Source organism: Aulonocara sp. 'chitande type north' Nkhata Bay, linkage group LG1 (genome assembly GCF_057382095.1).
Source record: "Aulonocara sp. 'chitande type north' Nkhata Bay isolate Kocher_YH1m ecotype deep benthic linkage group LG1, A_spYH_male_GT1.1, whole genome shotgun sequence".
NCBI classification, from domain to species: Eukaryota; Metazoa; Chordata; class Actinopteri; order Cichliformes; family Cichlidae; genus Aulonocara; species Aulonocara sp. 'chitande type north' Nkhata Bay.
In genome coordinates this window covers 41,981,357-42,002,030 of record NC_141344.1, presented here as the reverse complement: position 1 = coordinate 42,002,030, position 20,674 = coordinate 41,981,357, and the positions used below count along the sequence as shown (strand labels likewise).

At 43.9% G+C, this 20,674-nt stretch overlaps 1 protein-coding gene across 1 annotated transcript; it reads left to right on the top strand.

Moving 5' to 3' along the window:
• The first annotated feature begins 14,789 nt into the window (after positions 1-14,789).
• On the top strand, positions 14,790-20,083 carry fgf19 (fibroblast growth factor 19). The gene is made up of 3 exons (XM_086299948.1): positions 14,790-15,034; positions 15,135-15,238; positions 17,913-20,083. Exons 1-3 carry the CDS (start codon positions 14,827-14,829, stop codon positions 18,225-18,227), a joined length of 627 nt encoding a protein of 208 aa, XP_086156074.1. The 5' UTR covers positions 14,790-14,826; the 3' UTR covers positions 18,228-20,083.
• Positions 20,084-20,674: the final 591 nt, after the last annotated feature.

Genomic DNA, 20,674 nt, shown 5'->3' with positions numbered 1-20,674 from the left:
CAAAAAAAATCATTACTGACCAAGGGTCCAACTTTACATCTAACTTCATGAGAGAAGTCTATAGATTGCTGGGGATCAAAGGTATCAAGACAACTCCCTACCACCCACAAACAGATGGCCTTGTTGAACGTTTCACAAAATCCCTTAAAGCTATGTTGAGGAAGTTTGTGAAAGATACAGGAGCGGATTGGGACCAGTGTCTTCCTTTCTTGCTCTTTGCCTATAGAGAGGTACCTCAAGCTTCAACAGGGTTTTCTCCTTTCCAGCTCTTGTATGGCCACGCTGTCCGGGGTCCCATTGATGTGTTGAAAGAGGCTTGGGAGGCTCCAAATCCCAGAAAACAATGCAATGTTCTTTCATATGTACTGAAAATGAGAGATAAGCTTGAGGAGCTCCAAGAGCTGGCCAATCCGGTTGTTCAGGCTGACGTCACTAGCCGTGTCTGGACCTAAACTCCGCTGCAGGTCCATATATCAAACGATCACTATGGCATTACTGAGAGTTGAAAAACTGTCTAAAGTCTTTCATCTTTAATAAAATGATCAGCGTTCTGCTCTACCAGGTGTAACAATTGAGTTTAACATCCAGGCATCCATGAAAACGGAATTTATGACATTTAACGGAGTTAGAAGTTAGCAGGGAGTTAGCTCGCTAGCTTCTATCTAAATACAATATAGCATGTCCTGACTGCGGGGGTTTGGAAACAAATTAAAACGTACAGCTCTGTTATCACTTCCAACATAAATGAAGACAGAAAACTAAACAGCAGTGACGTTTGTAGGGTTACTGAAGTTGGGCTAGCTGGTATATAATGATGTGCTACGTGACCGCTAGCGACACAGCTATGTTAGCATAATATAAACAAGCTAACTTTTTTTCCACTCGATAAAAGTTAACGTGAGTGTTCTCGGTGGTCAGGAACAAATGTAATTGCATGGCAGGATGCTGTAAAAGGACCAAACTTCAGCCAGGAGAACAACTGAGATAATCCATCCACAATACGAGGTTAGTCATTCATATACTGCAGCATGGGCTGGGCTGTAGTTACATCCTAAGGTTTTAAAAACTGAGCTTAAATAAATGATTAGCGGTAATAAAAGCCGAGGGAGGTCAACAGTGATCACTGACTGTTTTAGGAGCTTTTTGAGATCAAATAGAAGAAAATACAAAACATTAAACATGTTAACAACACAAAAGCCATATTAAACGCAGACTACTTTAGGCCCGGAAGTAGGATTCGTCATGTCATCACTGAACAACCGGATACTCATCTGGTTGGTGTCCAACAACGTCAGAAGCAGAGTTATGACAAAGCAGCTCGTAGGAGGATTTTTCAAGAGGGACAAAAGGTTTTGCTGCTTCTTCCATCATCTGAGAACAGTCTCCTTGCCAAGTGGCAGGGACCGTATATGATCAGTAGGAAAGTGGGTCCAGTTACCTATGAACTGTACATGCCTGAGCGTCGCAAGAAGCATCAAATATTTCATGTAAATTTGTTGAAAGAATGGTTTGATTGGCCAGCGCCTTCGCTAGAGTGTTGGGCTCGTGCCGTGGTCGAAGAGGAGGAACCACGGGAGCTGTTCTTTCCTTCTTTAGCAGGTCAACAGCCAGTTCCTGATTTGAGTCATCTTATTTCAAAAAAACAGAAAGAGTTGAAAGCAATTATGCCTGCTGATCTTTTTTAGCACCAAACCAGGTTGCACCAATCTCATCCAACATGAGATACGACACTGTCCCAATCAAAAACCTATTAGAGGCACCACCTCATGGGTTCCTGCAAAGCTGATGCCAGCATTAAAACAAGAGGTGGAAGACATGCTTGACATGGGAGTCATTGAGCCATCTAGAGGTGAGTGGTGTAGTCCAGTGGTGCTAGTGCCAAAGAAAAATGACTCTAAACAGAGATTTTGTGTGGATTTCTCTAAACTCAATGCTGTTTCTGCTTTTGATGCTTATCCGATGCCAAGAGTAGAAGAACTGATTGAGCCTACTCACCTCCTACAACCAAACGGAAAGTGAAATCGTTTTTGGGTTTGGCGGGGTGGTATCGCCGCTTCATTCCCAACTTCTCTGCCAGAGCTGCGGTCCTTAGTGACCTTACTCGTAAATCCAGCCCCACAAAAGTTAAACGGACTGCCAAGTGTGATGCTGCTTTTGTTGATCTTAAACACTGTTTGTGTAGTGAACCTGTTTTGCAGTGCCCGGATTTTACCCAGCCATTCACTTTGCAGACGGATGCTTCCGGAGAAGGACTTGGAGCAGTGTTGCTGCAGGGTGAGGGTGAGGATAAACGACCAGTGGTGTATATAAGCCGTAAGCTCTTTCCTAGGGAAATGAAATATTCCACTATTGAGAAAGAGGCACTGGCAATAAAATGGGCTCTGGATACATTGAAGTACTATCTCATGGGTGATGAGTTTGTTTTGGAAACTGACCATCGTGCATTACAATGATGAACAGAATGAAAGACTCTAATGCCAGAATCACTAGATGGTATCTGTCCCTACAGCCATTTCGCTTTAGGATCCAGTATAGACCAGGGCACAAGAATGTGGTGGCCGATTTTCTGTCGCGTTCCATGGAGGAGTGAGTGCCTTGGGGGGGGGGGGGGGGGGGGGGGGGGTGACAAAGCAGAGGAGCAGTTGCAATGCTCTCCATTTGTCCCATATGTGTTTACCTTTTTTTGCACATTGTACACATTATTCTGTTTCTATGTATTTGCTATGATTTGCTATTTGTCAAGTAACATTGCTTCACTCACTGTCCCGGGTTTGTTTGTGTAAGCGTTTTGTTGCCAGCAAATCAAACATTCTGCAAATTGAGCTAAATACTCAGTTACATGTTTCTTTATATTTTATTATGTTACACATTAAGTCATTTGTTCATACTTACTTTGTTTGTCTTTTCAGTCTTCATGAGGGTCAGGTGTGGGGAACCGCCCACCCTGCATTTCCTCATTTTAAAGTCCTGCTGGTCAAACCAAGTGGAGGGGTTTCTTTTTCCATAGAGATGCTTCCTTTTGTTTGTGTTAAGTTTTAGAGAGATTTGTTGAATGTTTTTCCTTTCATTAATACTGCCATTTAGTTGTGTAAATGTGCATATTAGAAGTGTGTAGAGCATAGGTGTCAAACTATGGCCCGCGGGCCAAATTTGGCCCGCAGCCTACTTACAGCCATACCAAATTACTATTAGAGCTGGCCTACTGGTATCATACAGCTAATATATATATATTGTTTAGTATTAAGCTTTGTTTGTTCCATATTCAGTTTTTCAGCAAAACTTGTTTGAGTCCATAAGAAAAGATTCATTCTTATATCTGGAGGAATAAATATATTTCAATAAATATTAATGTTAGCCCGCGACTTTGTTCCAGTTTTGAATTTTGGCCCACTGTGTATTTGAGTTTGACACCCCTGGTGTAGAGGTTTTGTGTTTTTAGATCATCTGTGTAGAGTTTTAGATCCCTCAGTTTGAGTGAGTGGTACTAGCTGGGCAATTGGAGAGAAATTGATGGCCCTATTTAAAGCCAGTCTCTCTGACCCAGTCACTCTATGACCCAAACAAAGAATTAAAACTGTCTGCAGATGCTTCCTCCTATGGCCTGGGAGCAGTCCTATTTCAAAAAGAAGGAGAGCAATGGAGACCTGTTGCATATGCATCTCGTTCTTTAACGGAAACAGAACAGAGGTATGCACAGGTGGAGAAGGAGGCGCTTGGACTAACATGGGGTTGTGAAAGATTCAAAGATTTTCTCATCGGGAGACACTTCTCCTTAGAGACTGACCACAAGCCACTCGTCAGCCTGCTAGGACAGCAAGCTCTAACCGAGCTTCCACCCAGAATCCAACGGTTCCGCCTAAGGCTCATGAGGTACAGTTACACCATCTCACACACTCCAGGCAAAGCACTCCTCACAGCAGATGCGCTGTCACGTGCACCCGTTAACCAAGACCCCGATTCTAAGGGTACAGCTGAACTACTGGATGGCACGAATATATATGTGGATGAAATAGTCAAATGCATGCCTGCTACCTCGACATACGTCACACAGTTAAAGGAACAGCTTAAAACCGACAGCATATGCTCAGATGTCATGGCTTTTTGTCAGAGCAGCTGGCCAGAATACAGCCATCTCATAGGCCCAATTAAAGCATATTGGCCACACAGACACACCTTAACGGTACACGACAATCTGCTACTGAAAGGCACCAGACTAGTGATCCCTACTGCTATGCGCCACTCTGTCCTCATTGCCCTACACGAGGGACATCAGGGAATGTCGAGATGCAGAGGGAGAGCCAGGGAGACAGTATGGTGGCCTGGTCTGAGTGGGCAAATAAATGAACTTGTGAAAAGCTGCACCATATGCATCAAAGAGCGTACCAACCCAGTGCAACCTTTAATGCCAAGCCAACTCCCTGAGAGACCATGGCAAAAAGTTGGAGCAGACCTTTTTACGTTTAACAACAGCAACTATGTGCTTCTGGTGGACTACTACTCTAAATTTGTGGAAATAGCCAAACTTACTCCCACAAGATCGGAGGATGTTATAGTGCATCTAAAATCAATCTTTTCCAGACATGGGATTCCAGAGTTTCTCTGCAGTGACAATGGACCTCAGTTTTCAAGCCAACAGTTCAAAGACTTTGCAGCAGCTTATAGGTTCAGACATGTAACAAGCAGTCCAAGATTTGCACAAAGCAATGGTGAGGCTGAGCGTCATGTCCAAACTGTGCAAAGTCTGCTAAAGAAAGCAAAAGACCCATATCTTGCACTTCTAGCTTACAGAGCAACCCCATTGGCTAATGGATATAGCCCTGCGCAACTACTAATGGGACGAAGACTGCGCACGTCAGTTCCCCAGCTTCCTTCTTTGCTCAATCCCAGCCTGCCCAGCAAGGCTACAGTGTTGACAAAAGCGAGAGAGAGAGTGATGAAGGACAGTGTTGCGTACAACAGGAGACATCGTGTGACAGAACTTCCTCCACTCTCACCGGGACAACCAGTGTGGATTACAGACGCTAGGCGTGAAGGGACTGTCATCTCCTCTCACTCCACACCCCGCTCATACATTGTTGAGACCCCTTCAGGAGCCATCAGGAGAAATAGGCATCACCTCCAGCCATTGCCAGATGCCACACCAAAGTTACAAACCCCAATTACGCCTGTCAGTCCAACAGAGAACGCCCTGCCTGCTTCAAACCTATCGGCGACTACAACTCTGACTCCTAAGACAGAAGACCCAGGTCCTGTCAGAACTAGGGCTGGCAGGGTTGTCAAAAAACCACAAAGACTGGACTTGTGAAAATAAAAAAAACAAAGAAGAAAAACATGGGTTTAAAAGTAAAGGGAAAAAAAGGTTGAAGAGAAAGAAAAGTTTCTATGAAAGGTTCTAAGAAAAAAAAAGTACAGTTTTCATATATGCGGTAAATGTTCTTGTAAGTTTGATGTTTTCAGCGAAAGGAGGATGTGGTGTAATCTGTTTGAGCATAACCTGTTTTATTGTGAAAGGGGGTTCTGAAACAGGAAGTAGACAATAAAGGTCGGAGTTTGAGTGCTCTACAAGGGGTCGCTTGAATCCTTGCCTAAAACCACGACACCAGATGCAGCAGAGAGGAGAGGTGAGCTGCGTTACCAGATCCATGGTCTGTTGAGGTTTGTTAATTGAGTTGATTTGGGGGGAAGTTTGTTAAGTTACACATTAAATTAACTGTAAATAAATTGCTCACCTCTGGAAATCTGAAATGTCTGTGTAGTCTGCTTCCCTACCACCTTCCTTGACGTTCGAGTCTGACTACTTCACGAGGCCAAAGTTTAATAGTAAAAACACAAACTATGCGCTCAAGTGCATAAAACGATACATTTTATTGCAAGAGTGCTTGGTACTGTAAACTTTACACTCGTAACTCTGGAAGCTACCATCCAAATGCAAAGGCAGAGATGGGTTCAGTTGTAGGAAATCCTGCAAGACAAAGTTTACAACTTTTCTATCGCATTTTCTCGTCAAGAGAAATACACACGGGAAATTGGCTTCAAGACCTCTAAATGATCTGAAGCAGAGAATCAGCATCATAGAAAAACAGACAACACATGAATGAACAGAAAAGACAAACTGATGTCAGTAACTGATGAGGGTTGGGGTGTCATTGTATAATGTCATATTTTGGAGAATTCAGTGTTCTCGTGTGCATTGAAATGAAAACCTGCATTAGCCTGGATGTATTCCACCATAATCCTCAATCCCAGTGCTATAGTATGTGTTTAATACGGCATCCTAATATATGTATAGCAGCGTATTTTGTGCTCTGCAGCTATATAAAGGGTGAGTTTTACAGCCTGTAAGAAAAGATTAAGGAGCCTTCAATTAATTTATTAGATTCAAACTTGAGAGGCTACAATTCTTACCAACAAGGTGGTCCATGCTGAACCTGAAGTGTTAAAGTACAGCTGAGCCACTACTGATAAATTCAAACCACACATGCTCAGATGACAGACTCATTGTCACGGTTCTGGGTCCGTTGGACCCAGTATTTTGAGTTCATTATGTTTTGGTACTTTTGCATCATGGATTTTCCTTTATGTTTCTCTGGTACTTGGTGTTTCAGTTATCTTGGTGTTTTTCTATATTATGATTTATGATCTGATACTGTTGTGATTATGATTATCATTTAGTAGCCTTTGGTCAGTGTCAAGTCTGTCTCTGTCTAGTCTGTGTCTTAGTAAAGTGTGTTTTGTTTCCTGTTTTACTTTGAAGGTTCTTGTTCCTGTCTGATGTTAGTATGTGCAGCTTTGTTCCCCCTGTCTCGTTAGCCCTGATCTCTCCCAGCTGTGTCTCCCTCCTGTTGCCGATTCCCCCGTTACTACCCTGTGTATATAAGCCCTGTGTTTTCCCATGCTCGGTGTCGCGTCAGATTGTGCCTGTGTGTCCTTGGTCTCAGTGTTCCATCATCACTTCATGTTTGTTTTCCTGCCAGCAATAAAGCTGAGGTTTTTGAGTTTCAATTCTGTGTTCGAGTCCTGCATTTGGATCCTCATCTCTGCCTACCCGCACACAGAGCCCTGACAGAACGACGCGACCAGTAATGGATCCAGCAGACTCCGTATGGTATCGGCGACCCGCAGTCTCCACCTTCCTCAAGGAGAGGGAGAGGCAGGGGGCTAGGTGTGCCTGGGAGCACGAGTCACCATTCGATGGGTCTCGTTTGGCTCTGGGTGGGCCCCGCAGCTTCCAAACTGCGATGGCTACTGCCGTTCCATCAGCTGTTCCGTCAGGGATGCGAGGGGCCAAGCGCTCTCCCTCGACGGCAGTAGCTCCTCCGTTTTCTGGTGTCACTCCACCGCTGCTCTCAGAATTCAGGCCCTGCAGGAGGGGCAAGTAGCGACGAAAGAAGGATTATGTGGTGGAAGACACTGGGCTTACTCCACTGCAATCCTTTGCTTTGTTTTTGGGACTTCCACGATCGGAGCTACACAAACTTCCCGCCTCTTCGTCCCAGCCCGGCCCACCGAAAGACTTTCGGCCCGGTCTGCAGGAGGATTCGCAGTCTGGCTTATCTCCCTCTTCCCAGAGTGAGCGACGCTCACGCAGCCGTCGCTCCGCTTCCTCTGGACAGTCAGCAGTGGTGAGCAACAAAGACTGTCTATCTCATGCACCTCCTGAACTCATGAACATAACAAACAATAAATCCACCCCTAAGATTCTGAAGACTACCTGCCATTCAAGTGAATCTAAATCCACTAACTTAAAGGTAGTTGAGTCTGTGTTTGTTAACCCTGTGAACCCCTGCTCTGAGGATTTAAGAACCTGTTTTCATTCTGCCCAATCTGAACCTAGTGTTAAAATGAATAAGACTACTCCACTTAAATCTGGGGGGAGAAATGTTCGAACTGCTGTGAAATTTCCGGAGGCTTCAAGTTCTGTTTTCAAGTCAGCTGAAAGGGGGGTGGTTAATGTTTCTAAGCCAGCCTTTCAACCATGTACTTTTCAGCAAGGGCGCAGGCAGTTGGTAGGGACAGAAATTGCAGGCTGTAACTCAGGCTCTCTGAAGGAAGGGGCTGTCTGTTCCCCAAGGACATTTAAGGACTCTAGTTGCACCTCTCTACAGTCTATTAAGACCGTGGCTCTTCCCAGGGACTGTTCTGTGTCCCGGTTGAATGTTTCTGAGGTTGCCCACTCTGCTAAGACTATATGCCCAGACCCAGTTGGCAATATTGGGCATTTTGAGACCATTCCTGAGCTTCTCGCTCCTCCTGTTTCTGCTCCTAGGGTAGCTCGGTCCCAGCGTTCCCCTCCACCCATTTCAGTTCCTTGGGTGGAAGGGTTTGGTGTTCAGCTGGTGCCGGCACCCGTTCCTGTGTCAGCTGGAGGCTCAGGTGAGCCCTTCCAGCAGTTTTTGTCGTGTTCAGAAGGCTCAGGAGGATTAGCTCAGTCACCATCACAACCACCATCACTACAACCTTTATGGCAGTTCCCAGCTCAGTTTTCCGATCAGCAGCCACCTTCAGCTCAGTTTTCCGATCAGCAGCCACCTTCAGCTCAGTTTTCCGATCAGCAGCCACCTTCAGCTCAGTTTTCCGATCAGCAGCCACCTTCAGCTCAGTTTTCCGATCAGCAGCCACCTTCAGCTCAGTTTTCCGATCAGCAGCCACCTTCAGCTCAGTTTTCCGTGTCACCTGGTCAGCAGCCGTCTGTAGCCCAGTCACCAACTCCACCACCACTACTATCACCTCAAGTTCAGTTATCCATGGCTCAGTCGCTACCTCAATCAGACTTTTTGCAGACTTTATTACGGTCCATGGCCCAGTCAGTAGCGCAGCTAGTGCAGGAATCGTTAGCTTTGTCTTCTGCTAAATCAGCCTCTCATCTCCACCCTCAGTCAGGGGTCCCTATTGCCTCTGGCCCTGCATCTACTCCAGCTGGAGGGCCCGAGGAGCCCGTCCAGCCTCAAGTTTCGTCAGCTGGGGGTTCGGGAGAACCCAGCCAGCCTCAGGTTTCGTCTGCTGGGGGTTCGGGTGAACCCAGCCGGTGTCATGCCTCGTCAGCTGGGGGTTTGGGAGAACCCAGCCGGTGTCATGCTTCATCAGCTGGAGGGCCCGAGTCGCCCGTCCGGCCTCATGCCTCGTCTGCTGGAGGGCCCGAGTCGCCCGTCCGGCCTCATGCCACGTCTGCTGGAGGGCCCGAGTCGCCCGTCCGGCCTCATGCCACGTCTGCTGGAGGGCCCGAGGAGCCCACCCAGCACCACGCCTCGTTAGCTGAGGGTCCTGGAGGACCCAGCCAGCACATCCTCACATCTGCTGACAGTCCGGGGAGGTCTGTTCAGCCGTCACCTGCTGACTCATCCCCCGCGACTTCCACATCACCGCCTGCAGCCGTCCCGCTGCCGTCAGGTTCCGCAGCCGTCCCGCTGCCGTCAGGTTCCGCCTCCGTGTCTTCATCCACGCCTGGTCCGGCCTCCGTGTCTTCATCCACGCCTGGTCCTGCCTCGTCTGGTCCTGTGGTTGCCACGCCGCCGTCAGAGCCAGCTCGACCCGTTCCGCCTCACCTCTGCCGGCCGTTTTCCGGGCCTCTAAGGTGGCATTATGGCCTTCGGGGACGGCCTCCGGAAAGGGTTTGTCGCCGCTGCTGGCATCGCAGCCGCCCTCCGAACCTGCTCAGTGGCCGCCACTGCCTTCCAAGTGGTCGGCCTCCGGAACTGTTCGCCCGTCGCCGCCGTTGCCGTGTGCACGGTCGGCCTCCAGAACTGTTCGCCCGTCGCCGCCGTTGCCGTGTGCACGGTCGGCCCCCTGAACTTTTTGTGGACTCTTGGTGAGCTCTGGTTTCGTTTTGTTTTTGATATGCTTTCCTGCGTTTTTTGGACTCTGGTGCTCCTTGTTTTTTGTTTGGGCTCTGTCCCTCCATCCTGGACCCCCTCCGCCCGCCCTGGCCTGGTGCTTTGTTGTGCTTTTTTTTTTTTTTGGGGCTGTCGGGAGTCAGCCCTTAGAGGGGGGGTACTGTCACGGTTCTGGGTCCGTTGGACCCAGTATTTTGAGTTCATTATGTTTTGGTACTTTTGCATCATGGATTTTCCTTTGTTTCTCTGGTACTTGGTGTTTCAGTTATCTTGGTGTTTTTCTATATTATGATTTATGATCTGATACTGTTGTGATTATGATTATCATTTAGTAGCCTTTGGTCAGTGTCAAGTCTGTCTCTGTCTAGTCTGTGTCTTAGTAAAGTGTGTTTTGTTTCCTGTTTTACTTTGAAGGTTCTTGTTCCTGTCTGATGTTAGTATGTGCAGCTTTGTTCCCCCTGTCTCGTTAGCCCTGATCTCTCCCAGCTGTGTCTCCCTCCTGTTGCCGATTCCCCCGTTACTACCCTGTGTATATAAGCCCTGTGTTTTCCCATGCTCGGTGTCGCGTCGTACCATCAGATTGTGCCTGTGTGTCCTTGGTCTCAGTGTTCCATCATCACTTCATGTTTGTTTTCCTGCCAGCAATAAAGCTGAGGTTTTTGAGTTTCAATTCTGTGTTCGAGTCCTGCATTTGGATCCTCATCTCTGCCTGCCCGCACACAGAGCCCTGACACTCATACTCCATGTGGTTAATTTAAAACACCCACCACAAACATGAGGCTTCTTTCGGAGTGCAAAACCATTCTTGTCCAGCTGTGTCCCATACGGCGAGCTTAGCTTTATTTCCATCGATTGCAAGTCCACACCTATCGTGGCAGACTGCTCTGGGTCGAAAGTATCGTTTGTGAAACTCAGGAGCAGACTGGACTTTCCAAAGCCAGTTTTAGGGTTTTCAATATGTCTTCATCCGTATTTGTTTTGAAGTTAGTTTAACTCTGAACTGAAAAAGCGTTTAGAGATATTTTTTACGTGTTTTAGGGCAACACGCCACCCAAAGAGTGAGGCCTCTGCCCAAAGGCCTCCAAGGTCTCAATCCAACTGAACATCTGTGCGATATGCTGGACAAACAAGTCTGATCTATGGAGGCCCCACATCGCAACTTACTTGACTTGTAGAATCTGTTGCTAACATCTTGGTGCCGGATACCACAGCATATCTTCAAGGGTCTAATGGAGGCCGTGTCTCGACAGGTTAGGGGTGTTTTGGCAGCAAGAGGAGGACCAACACAATATTAGGCAGGTCTGATTGCCAAATTTGTGATACATGAAGGAAATAAAGACACTTAACAGGGTTAATTACAGCTTTTAATTATCCACTAGTAAGCTTAGTAGTAAGCCTTACATGCAGCTTTTGCTCTGGATTAAAATGTTGTCTTCAGCTGAGCTCTTTTTTTTTTTTTTTTTTTTTCTTTTTTTTTTCTTTTGGAACATCCAAAAATACGATATGTCAAGCCTTACAGTGTCAGTGTTACATATGTGGTGATAATGGATAATGCAGCTAATCAGTTACAGTTACAGTTGTTACAGTCTCCAGTTGTTACAAGGAGAGTGCACAGCTGACTGGATATTAGTCTTTTTCTCCAATTGATCTTTTAAGTTAACTTCAGTCACAGTAACATTCAGTCTTAAATATGATCAACCTCTCTCTAATAATCAGCTATCTACCACAGGCCTTCAAGCTGGCTGTAGTTGAGCCACACTGTTAAAAAAAACATCTTAAAAAACTGTCTGACTGGAAAGTCGGCTGCTGTGTGTGTTGAGCCAGGAGAAAAATATAACTGTGCATGCAATAAAAGCAAAACGGAAACACGGTGTGTTGGGTCCTTTACACAGCTGTTGATGGTTTAGCTTTGATTCAAGAGTTCGATGCATTTCTTACAGGTAATAAAATGTACTTTTTGTAAAGCAGATTAAGATCCAATCCTGTTCCACTCATGTAGCAGTGTAAGTGAAAAGGCACTAAAACATTTTTACTGACTCAGCGCTACTTTGAATACATGTATGAGAAGATACAAGATTATGACTGCACATGTTGCTTGTGCATGTATTCAAAGTCATAATCTAATCAACTTCACTTCCAGTTTTGAATGAGATGAGTAGAATTGTCTATTATGCATTTTCTCTCTGAAGAGGATTTTCTGTCCCTTTCTATTTTGAAAGTGTGGATGTGTTTGGCCAGAGCTCCTTGGGGTGCAGACATGGCTTATCGTCCTGAGGTTTCTTTCAGCAAAACAAGCAGCACCATCAGTAGCCATACTTCTCCAATGTCCCCCAGTCAACCCACTACATTACTCTGTAATGTAAAGCCGCTTTCCATTGCCTGTTAACAAGCAAACCAATATTCACCAACAATTTTTTCCTTTAAAAGCTAACATTCTAGGGAACATTTAGGGAACTTAGTGGATCCGTTGAATGGGTTTTTCTTTTCTTTTCTTTTTTATGCCACAGAAATACACACAGATTTATGCCAGGACAGTAATCAGAATACTGCTGAGAACCTTTTCAGGCCTGGGAGCACTGCAAATCTGTTCGAATTAGTTCACTTTAAACCAGTTTAATTTATTTAAATCACAGAAATACTCATCAGAAGAAGATTTATATAGCAAAAGACGTTTATTTAAAGAAAAAGGAAGATGATTCCCTAAGAACCAGATCGGGTTACCAACTGTTTGACAGGAATGATCAGGGCTGAGGTGGAAAAGACAAAAGAAAAGTATAAAGAGACGACAAATGCACACAAAAAGTAGAAACTGAAGGAGAGGGAAGACACTCATTTACATGCAGCAATGGCATATAAATGCACTGAGAGAGAAAGGTACTGATACTGTCGAGCATATCGTTATACTTTGGTGCATTTTGGCACTTTGCTTTGATAGATGCTTTCTTATAAACAGTTTTTCTATTTAGACTTTTGTTGTTGTTTTCATTTCACTTAGCACAGTTTATTTATTTCATAACTCAATTGACCATAAATAACCCTGTGATGCTAAATCGAATAAGTGATGTAGTAAATGGCAGTTAATCATGATGATAAATTGTTTATGGTTTTAATGGAATACTTGCCCATATCAGCAATGAAGGCACATCTTGAAAAACAGCAGCATAAATCACACGTTTGTTTTCACTGACAAAATTTAAAGGCCTCGCACCACCCACACAATCACAAGGTCTGTACTCAGACACTCCATAATGTTAAAATTGGAATGATAACAATGCAAACGTTTTTGTGACTTCCTGAGTGCATAAATCCCAGTGTCCCCTGCATGCTTTAAAGAGAAGAGTTCATATTCTAGTCTGCCATCTAGTGACAGAAGCTGTGTAGACAGATTCAGTGATAGAGATAGAGCCTGCCTGCATAGACGTGCAGTTCATGTTATGTTATCTTATTAACTAGGCAACAAATAGACAGGAATTAGATGGTATTTGGATAAATGAGGATGTAATATTGTTATTGTAATGATATTTAAAATTCAGCAATCATTGGCTCATGAAGTAAGCTTGATAACATTTCAGACTCTTCAGGCCTGTCTTCAGTAATGCTCAAAGCTTCTGAAAAATGTTGATGTTAAAAATGATTTCTTTATCCACAATCATCAAAGTGTTTACCTTTCCTGTTTTTTATATGGCAACCAGAGCAAGTGGAAATACTGCATAATCAGAAGTAAGAAGAGATTCCATGAAAAAATAAATTCTTGTTGCAAATGTCAAACAGCAAGTTAAGAATATGAAGGAGAGAAGAGCTTCTACAGGACAATGATCCCAGTAAAACCTTAAAATGCAGCAACTATTCCTACAAACACAAATTAAAATCTTTAGAGTTCCTCGAAATCTGCAGGGATCTTAAAAATGGTGCAAGACTGAGACTCTGCAGGCCAAGGAGGTCACTGAACACTAACAGAGGCTGAAACTTTTGCATACCTTTACATTTTAAATGAATTTTACATTTTTGATCAGCTGGAAAAACTGCCATAGCCCAAACAGACATTAACACAATCTGAAGTCAGAAGGAATTAATTTGCAAAGGTTATGGAGGTTTGTCAGATCTGGGCCTCGGGTTTCATTTTAGTGAATGGTGATATTTACTCTGATTACAGTTTAACTTTTATGTAAATGCAACACAGAACAGCGGAAGCACCGGCCAGAATGTGATAAGAGCGGAAAGAAGTCTGTTATTTTAGTGTAGAGTGACCCAGTCTCACAACTTTGCATGGATTCTGACCAATGTGTAGACTTTACCCTATCCTCAAATAATGTGCAATATGACAGTTTATGTAATGTAATTATGCAACACATCATTAATATAATACATACCGAGGCTATAGGTGTGAGCCGAGATTTCCTTGGATTATGATGGCTTATGGTATTTATGATATTGTGTATATTACTGCGGAGGTTTTTATAGTAAAAGTAAGAAAATAGTTTTTTTCCTGATTTTTTTGTTTAAAAAATGAAATGCAGTCTTAATCCACAGTGCTGTGTTGCATTTGTATATGTCCTTCACATTTTGAGTGTGAAATACTTCGTATTCATTCAGCAGCGACTGTGAACGACAATATTGGCGATTAATTTACAACATGCAACAGCTAAACCTGAAGTCTCCTACAGTGTTTTTCTCTTACTACAGTGATCTCCTTTTACGTGCTGTTCTTAACATCATATATTGTTCATAAAGAAAAACCTATATGACTGTATTTACAGTCTGCACGACAGTCCGTATATGACGGCACATTCAGCTGATCTTTGACTCTAACATGACTTGGGCTCGGCTGGGGCCAGCGGCGAGCCATGATTCAGTTGGATGTTGTGCAGGGGTGTGTTGTGGTTTGTTTCTGGGAAAAGGGGTTATCTGCAGCTGATAAGAGCCACGTTTAAAAGGCTGCGCAGGAAGAGGTCCACTTACTTCACTACCAGCTGGAGGGAGCCACAACACGCGAATCATGCTGCTGCTCCTCATCGTATCCACAGTCAATGTGCTGTTTGGTGTTGGAATGGTTTGCATGCCCCTGTCAGACAACGGGCCCCACATCGCCCACGGCTGGGCCCAGGTGGTGCGGCTCAGGCACCTTTACGCCACCAGGCCAGGAATGCACCTGCTGATCAGTGAGGGTGGACAGATCCGTGGTTCTGCCGTCCAGACTCTGCACAGTAAGTGGAACACTTTGAAGCGCAGAGTCAAAAGGCTGCAAACTGCAGTGTTTGTTACTAACTGCAGTGTGCTTCGCCGTGGGGAACATTTCCATTTTAGGCCTAATGGAGATTCGTCCAGTGGGTCCAGGCCGTGTTGCCATCAGAGGGGTGGCAACCGCAAGGTTTCTCTGCATAGAAGACGACGGCACACTGTACTCATCGGTGAGCATAATAATAATACTAACAAAAGGAGAAGAATACATGTTTTTATTTATATCACTTATCAAAACGAGAGATACAAAATTCTTTCCAAAATCACACAAAAAAGACTAAAATACAATGTAGAAGGACAAGAAATAACTTTAGCATATCTAATTAAGTGACACATGCAGTTCATTAAAAACACGACAAATGTCACACACTTGTGTTGTGTGCAGATTGAGTGATGCTGATATCAAACAGTAAAGCATACATGTGTAGTAAAAGTGACACATGCAATGTTTAAGCTCAGAGTGTAAATAGAACAAACAAAATAGAAAAATGGCAACATAAACAAATGAAAAAACTAATTATTACTGAATATTATTACTAATATCTGTCAGTTATTACATGTTTTTACAGTTAAGAATACAATTTTTTAAAAATGTTATCAATTAATTCAGTCATTGTTTCAGTTCCAAATGATAAAAGTTGTGAGGGAGGGGGGTGTTTTCGTGGTAGCTAACATTTTTTCTAAATGTTACATCTCACGATGGAGTCATGCTTCTTCCTCCTCACCTTTCAGCGAGTCCTAGAGCCCAAACAGATTCAGAAAGCAGCTCCAAGCAAAAGTAAATGCTCGTTTTGGAAATGTCTGTGAAATCCCAGCACTGTATTACCAAGCAAACTACCCAACATGAAAGTAAGAATATGTGACCCCACACATAGACCAAGTTTATATTCATGCTGCTTGTGTACTTTCCTGTGAAACATAACATTTTCACTCTGTGCAGTCCTGTACGACTTTAAGTGCATGCCCTGATTGTAGAGCCACCTTCAGCAGCAATGTTCATCAGGAGGACTTTATTCCCTCACATTACTGTGGAGGAATTTTGGACCACAATGATGTGCAAGTCGCTTTGGTTCATTTGTTTATGCACAGCTCTCTTAAACCTACACCACAGCAGGTTGGTTGGGTGGAGTTCTGCACTTTGGCTGGGCCACTGCAACATCTTAATTCATTTTTTTCAGCCATTCTGTTGTAAATGTATTGCTATGATGGGGATCATTGTTCTGCTGAATGACCCATTTTCAGCCAATCGTTCGGCTCAGCTTACTTTGGTGTACAGAAGAATACACGGTTGACTCAGTGACTGTAAGGTGCCCAATGATCAGCGCTCCAGCACAGTGCTCACAGTTGCTTTGAGATATTTGTGTTCATATACTGTGCTCGGTTTTCTCCAAACTCGTGCTGTACATCATGGCCAGACATCTCTACATGGACTGTGTTCCAGATGTTTTGTGGTTTGTTTGTTGTTGCCGTCATGTTCTTTTCAGAGAGAAGAAGCAACTTGTTCAGTCTTTTTCTAAATTTGCTGTGATGAATTTTAACGTCTAACATACAAACTGAGGCCTATCGAGTTAGAGATGCAGGTCTCGGGTCTTTTGGCAGTTTATCTGAGCATTGCACAGTCTGACCTTGGGGCTAATTTACTGGATCATCCACACCTGGGAAGACTGAGACACGTTAACACAGACCTGCAAAGTGCCTAAAGTCCTGCGTTTGTGGAGCACCTGGCTGCTGCTTCTCCTCTTAATTCCTATGGAAGCAGTACAGGTGCATTTAAGCTTTCACAGGATTGCACAGCCATGTGAATATTCCTGATCCTTTCTGCCTGTGACGCAACTATGTTATATTTATGTACTGCAGCAGCTATAATAGTTACAATACCAACTGCAGTTGCATCTCATCCAGCAATTGCTAATACGCTTTACCTCACACAGACAATCACAGTGAAACCATGATGACCTCAGGTCGTCTAAAAAGGAGCTTTTCTCCGCAGTGTCGTGTTTTCTTCTCTTCATATGAGGAGACACACATGACAAGTAAAATAGAGGCGAAATAAGCTTCTTCTTCATCTTTGTGCTCTTTGTAAAATAGCAAAAACCTGTTGGAAAAAAGTTTTAACTGATTAATCTGATTGATTAATAATTAATCTTTCTCTATTTCATAATCTGCACAGTTCGACTGAAATGCGATTATTACTGGTTTAAACTTTATATTCTGATACAGCACTTTTACTTCAATAAATACTTTAGTTTCACTTGGTGTCAAGCTGACATTTGAACTCTAAGTGGGGAACTGTTATTCCATAAAGAAAGTAGAAGTACGTTTTAACTGCAAACTTCTTCAGCGGCTATTCTAGAAAGGTTTCTGTAGACACAAGTGACGCAAGGTCTGCCGTGCTTGTGATATGTTGTTAATCGTCTCCATATTCACTGCAAGCAGCAGAGTCATTCATTCAAATAGTCGACCAGTTCATCAACCTTTGTTCAGTGTGGTGCAGGGCAGGATGTGTTTGCAAAGTGGAAAAAGCTGAATGAAAAGACCCAGCAGCACCAACAACAACCTTGGCCTCTGGCTGGGTATCTTTGGTCAAAGCAAACAGCCATCGAAGAACTTGCAGTGCCATTTACGTATGTTTTGTGTGTGTGTGTGTGTTTTTGTTAATAGTCCCTGTTAACCCTTACCCCTCTTTGTACAACATGTATATAGGATCAGCAAACAAATGCATTTTGAGTGGAAACAAATGCCAAAAAGCCATATTGTTTTTACTTATTTCAAATAAAGGATACAATAAAGTATATTGTAGAATGTGGAGAGTGATGCATGTGAATGTAATGTGAACTTTTCCAGCATGCCTGCAGCAGAGAGGACTGCATCTTCAGAGAGCAGATCTTGCCAGATGGGTACAACATCTATATCTCTGACAGACATGGAGTCCTGCTCAGTCTGGGAAACCACCGGCAAAGACTGCAGGGCTTAGACCGAGGAGATCCAGCCCTGGCCCAGTTCCTCCCCAGGATCAGCACTCTGAATCAAATCCCTTCCCCTGGGGCAAAAATCGGTGACCACATGAAAGAAGCAAAAACAGAAGAACCTGTGGACACAATAGATTCATTTGGAAAGTTCTCTCAGATCATTGACAGCCCCAGCTTCCATAAGAGATGAGCCTGCAGCTCTAAGACACCTGCTAATGCATGTGCCAAGGCGTGTCTGTGCATTATTCTCCGAGTGTTGTAAAACCAGCGACTCGGTGCAGCATTCCTGTACCGGGGAAAGTACCTGCCCACACTGTTAAGTCCAAAAGACTCCAAGTGACCCAAAAGACCACAAGAGCAGATCCAACGGAGTGGAGGACAGGTGTAGTGTGCTCTCCAGGACACTGGTACGACAAGGTGAGGGTGCTCACTGACCACAGGCAAACAAAAAGCAACACAAACACATGCAGGAAAAGGAATTAGTCAGGCTGACTGAGAAGGAGCGCCGTAAATGCTGTAACACTAAAGAAAGAGTCCGACGTATTCCTGAAATATGAAGCAGGATTTAGGCGTAGTGAGGTAACCTCTGCTTTAGCCTTGGGTTTTACTGTCAACGAGGTGCTCTTTTCACATCGCCACAGTAAATTATGCTCTGGAGCAGATAGTGTTCAACATAAGCAATCAACAGATACAAAACCTTGGTGCAGGCAATGAGAGGGTTTCTGGTTTGTGAACACTTTTAAAGACTTTTCCTGAAAACCATCAATGGATTTTTTTTACCCTCTTATGTATACAGGATGTAGCAGTGATGCTGATAAGTTGACACACAACTGGATTTTTTTATTTAATTTCATCCTAATTTAATTTTTCCCAGCTTTTTACAGACCACTCAGAATGCTTAACGCTATATGGTAAATGGTCTGTATTTGTATAGCGCTTTTCTAGTCCCTAAGGTCCCCAAAGCGCTTCACACTACATTCAGTCATTCACACACAGGTGATGGCAGCTACATTGTAGCCACAGCTGCCCTGGGGCGCACTGACAGAGGCTGCCGGCGCCACCGGGCCCTCTGACCACCACCAGTAGGCAAACATGGGGTTAGTATCTTTGGCGTGCAGCCAGGAGGCAGCCTGGGATCGAACCACCGACCTTCTGATTAGTGGCTGACCTGCTCTGCCACCTGAGCTACAGCCACCCTATAAACTAAACACTTCTTAATACAACCTTTTTAATATTGCTTAGCCTGATGTTAGTAGTGGGGTAAGTTCAGTCACAGATACAGACTGAACTTACCCCATACAGATGTACAGATGGGGATAATATGGATATGTTGAACTGGCCTCTGTAGGAAAGAAGGCAAGTGGTGACTGAGGGTAGACTATCTGTCTGAACTGAAGATGATGTGTGGAATAAGATCAGCACAAAGGAGGAGGCAGTACCTGTTTGGACATCATGTTTCCACACTGAGCTCTGTCCGGTAATGTCTGAAGAACTTCACGACTACAGTATAAAGTGTAGTTTGTACTGTAAAACTACAGCAAGTGCTTTAGTTGTTAAATATCAGTGTCATTCCTGTTTAATCGTTGTACCTTCATATTTACTTAATATTCCTGTTACATGTAAGGATGTAGGAGTGGCTCATCCAGCGGTTTGCACCTTAAGCTCGACACTGTACACCAGTTTGTCACAGACACTTTCATCAGTGTGACAGTATGTGTGTGCGATAGATTGCTGTATAAAGCCCAGCACAGCTCCAGCACTCTAAGCCTGCCTTGCCTGGATTACAGGTGCTGATGGCCAAATGAAGCTTTGAAGCTTGTGTTGAAATACGGTTCATTACTCGAAGCATTTCAACACAGTCCTCTCTGCTGACATCTGGTGGCCAAAATATGAAGAGCAGCTTGAAGCTACAAAATAAAACGAGCTGCTTCATTATGACTGCAGAGTGGAGTTCTGTCTGATATTGGGCCGCCGTTGTGTTGCTTTGAACATGTATTATTTGGGGTAAAAAAAATTGTTATGTTTATTTGTTTAATAAATAGTTTTCACTCACGTTTGCAGTTTGGTCTTTTTACACAATATTCGAAGGGAAAAAGAAAAAGGCACAAAATGTTCTGATAAATTTGTGGGTCTTTTCTTATTTGTTTGTTTGTTTTGTACTGCCTGAACACTGACGTGGCCCTCCAATGAGATGACATCCCAGCAGTGGCCCACAGCTCATTTCAGTTTGAAACCCCCGACAGTTCAGATTAGCAGTAAAATGTTTACTACATTGATTTTCTTTCTTTTGTAAAACTAAATAATTCAAAGATAATGAACGGTGTAAATAAAAGCTTGATGAGGTAAGCCATCTACCACTGCTACAGTTTGTTTGCTTTACAATGAACTCCCAGATGTCCCAGACACTTCGGATTTCCTAATTAAAAGTGGCACTGTACAACTATTTCCAACAAAACCTTTCTCCATCTACTTCAGTTAGTGTTTTGCTGCCCCTTTCCCCCCGTTTCAAATTAAGAAACCAGCTGCAGAGGTTTGTTATTTCAGTATTTTGTGAAACCTTCAGAAAAACTGTTGTCATTGCTCCTTTCCATTCTTGTGAAGACACTGGGCTCTTAGCACATCACAAGTTACCGACAA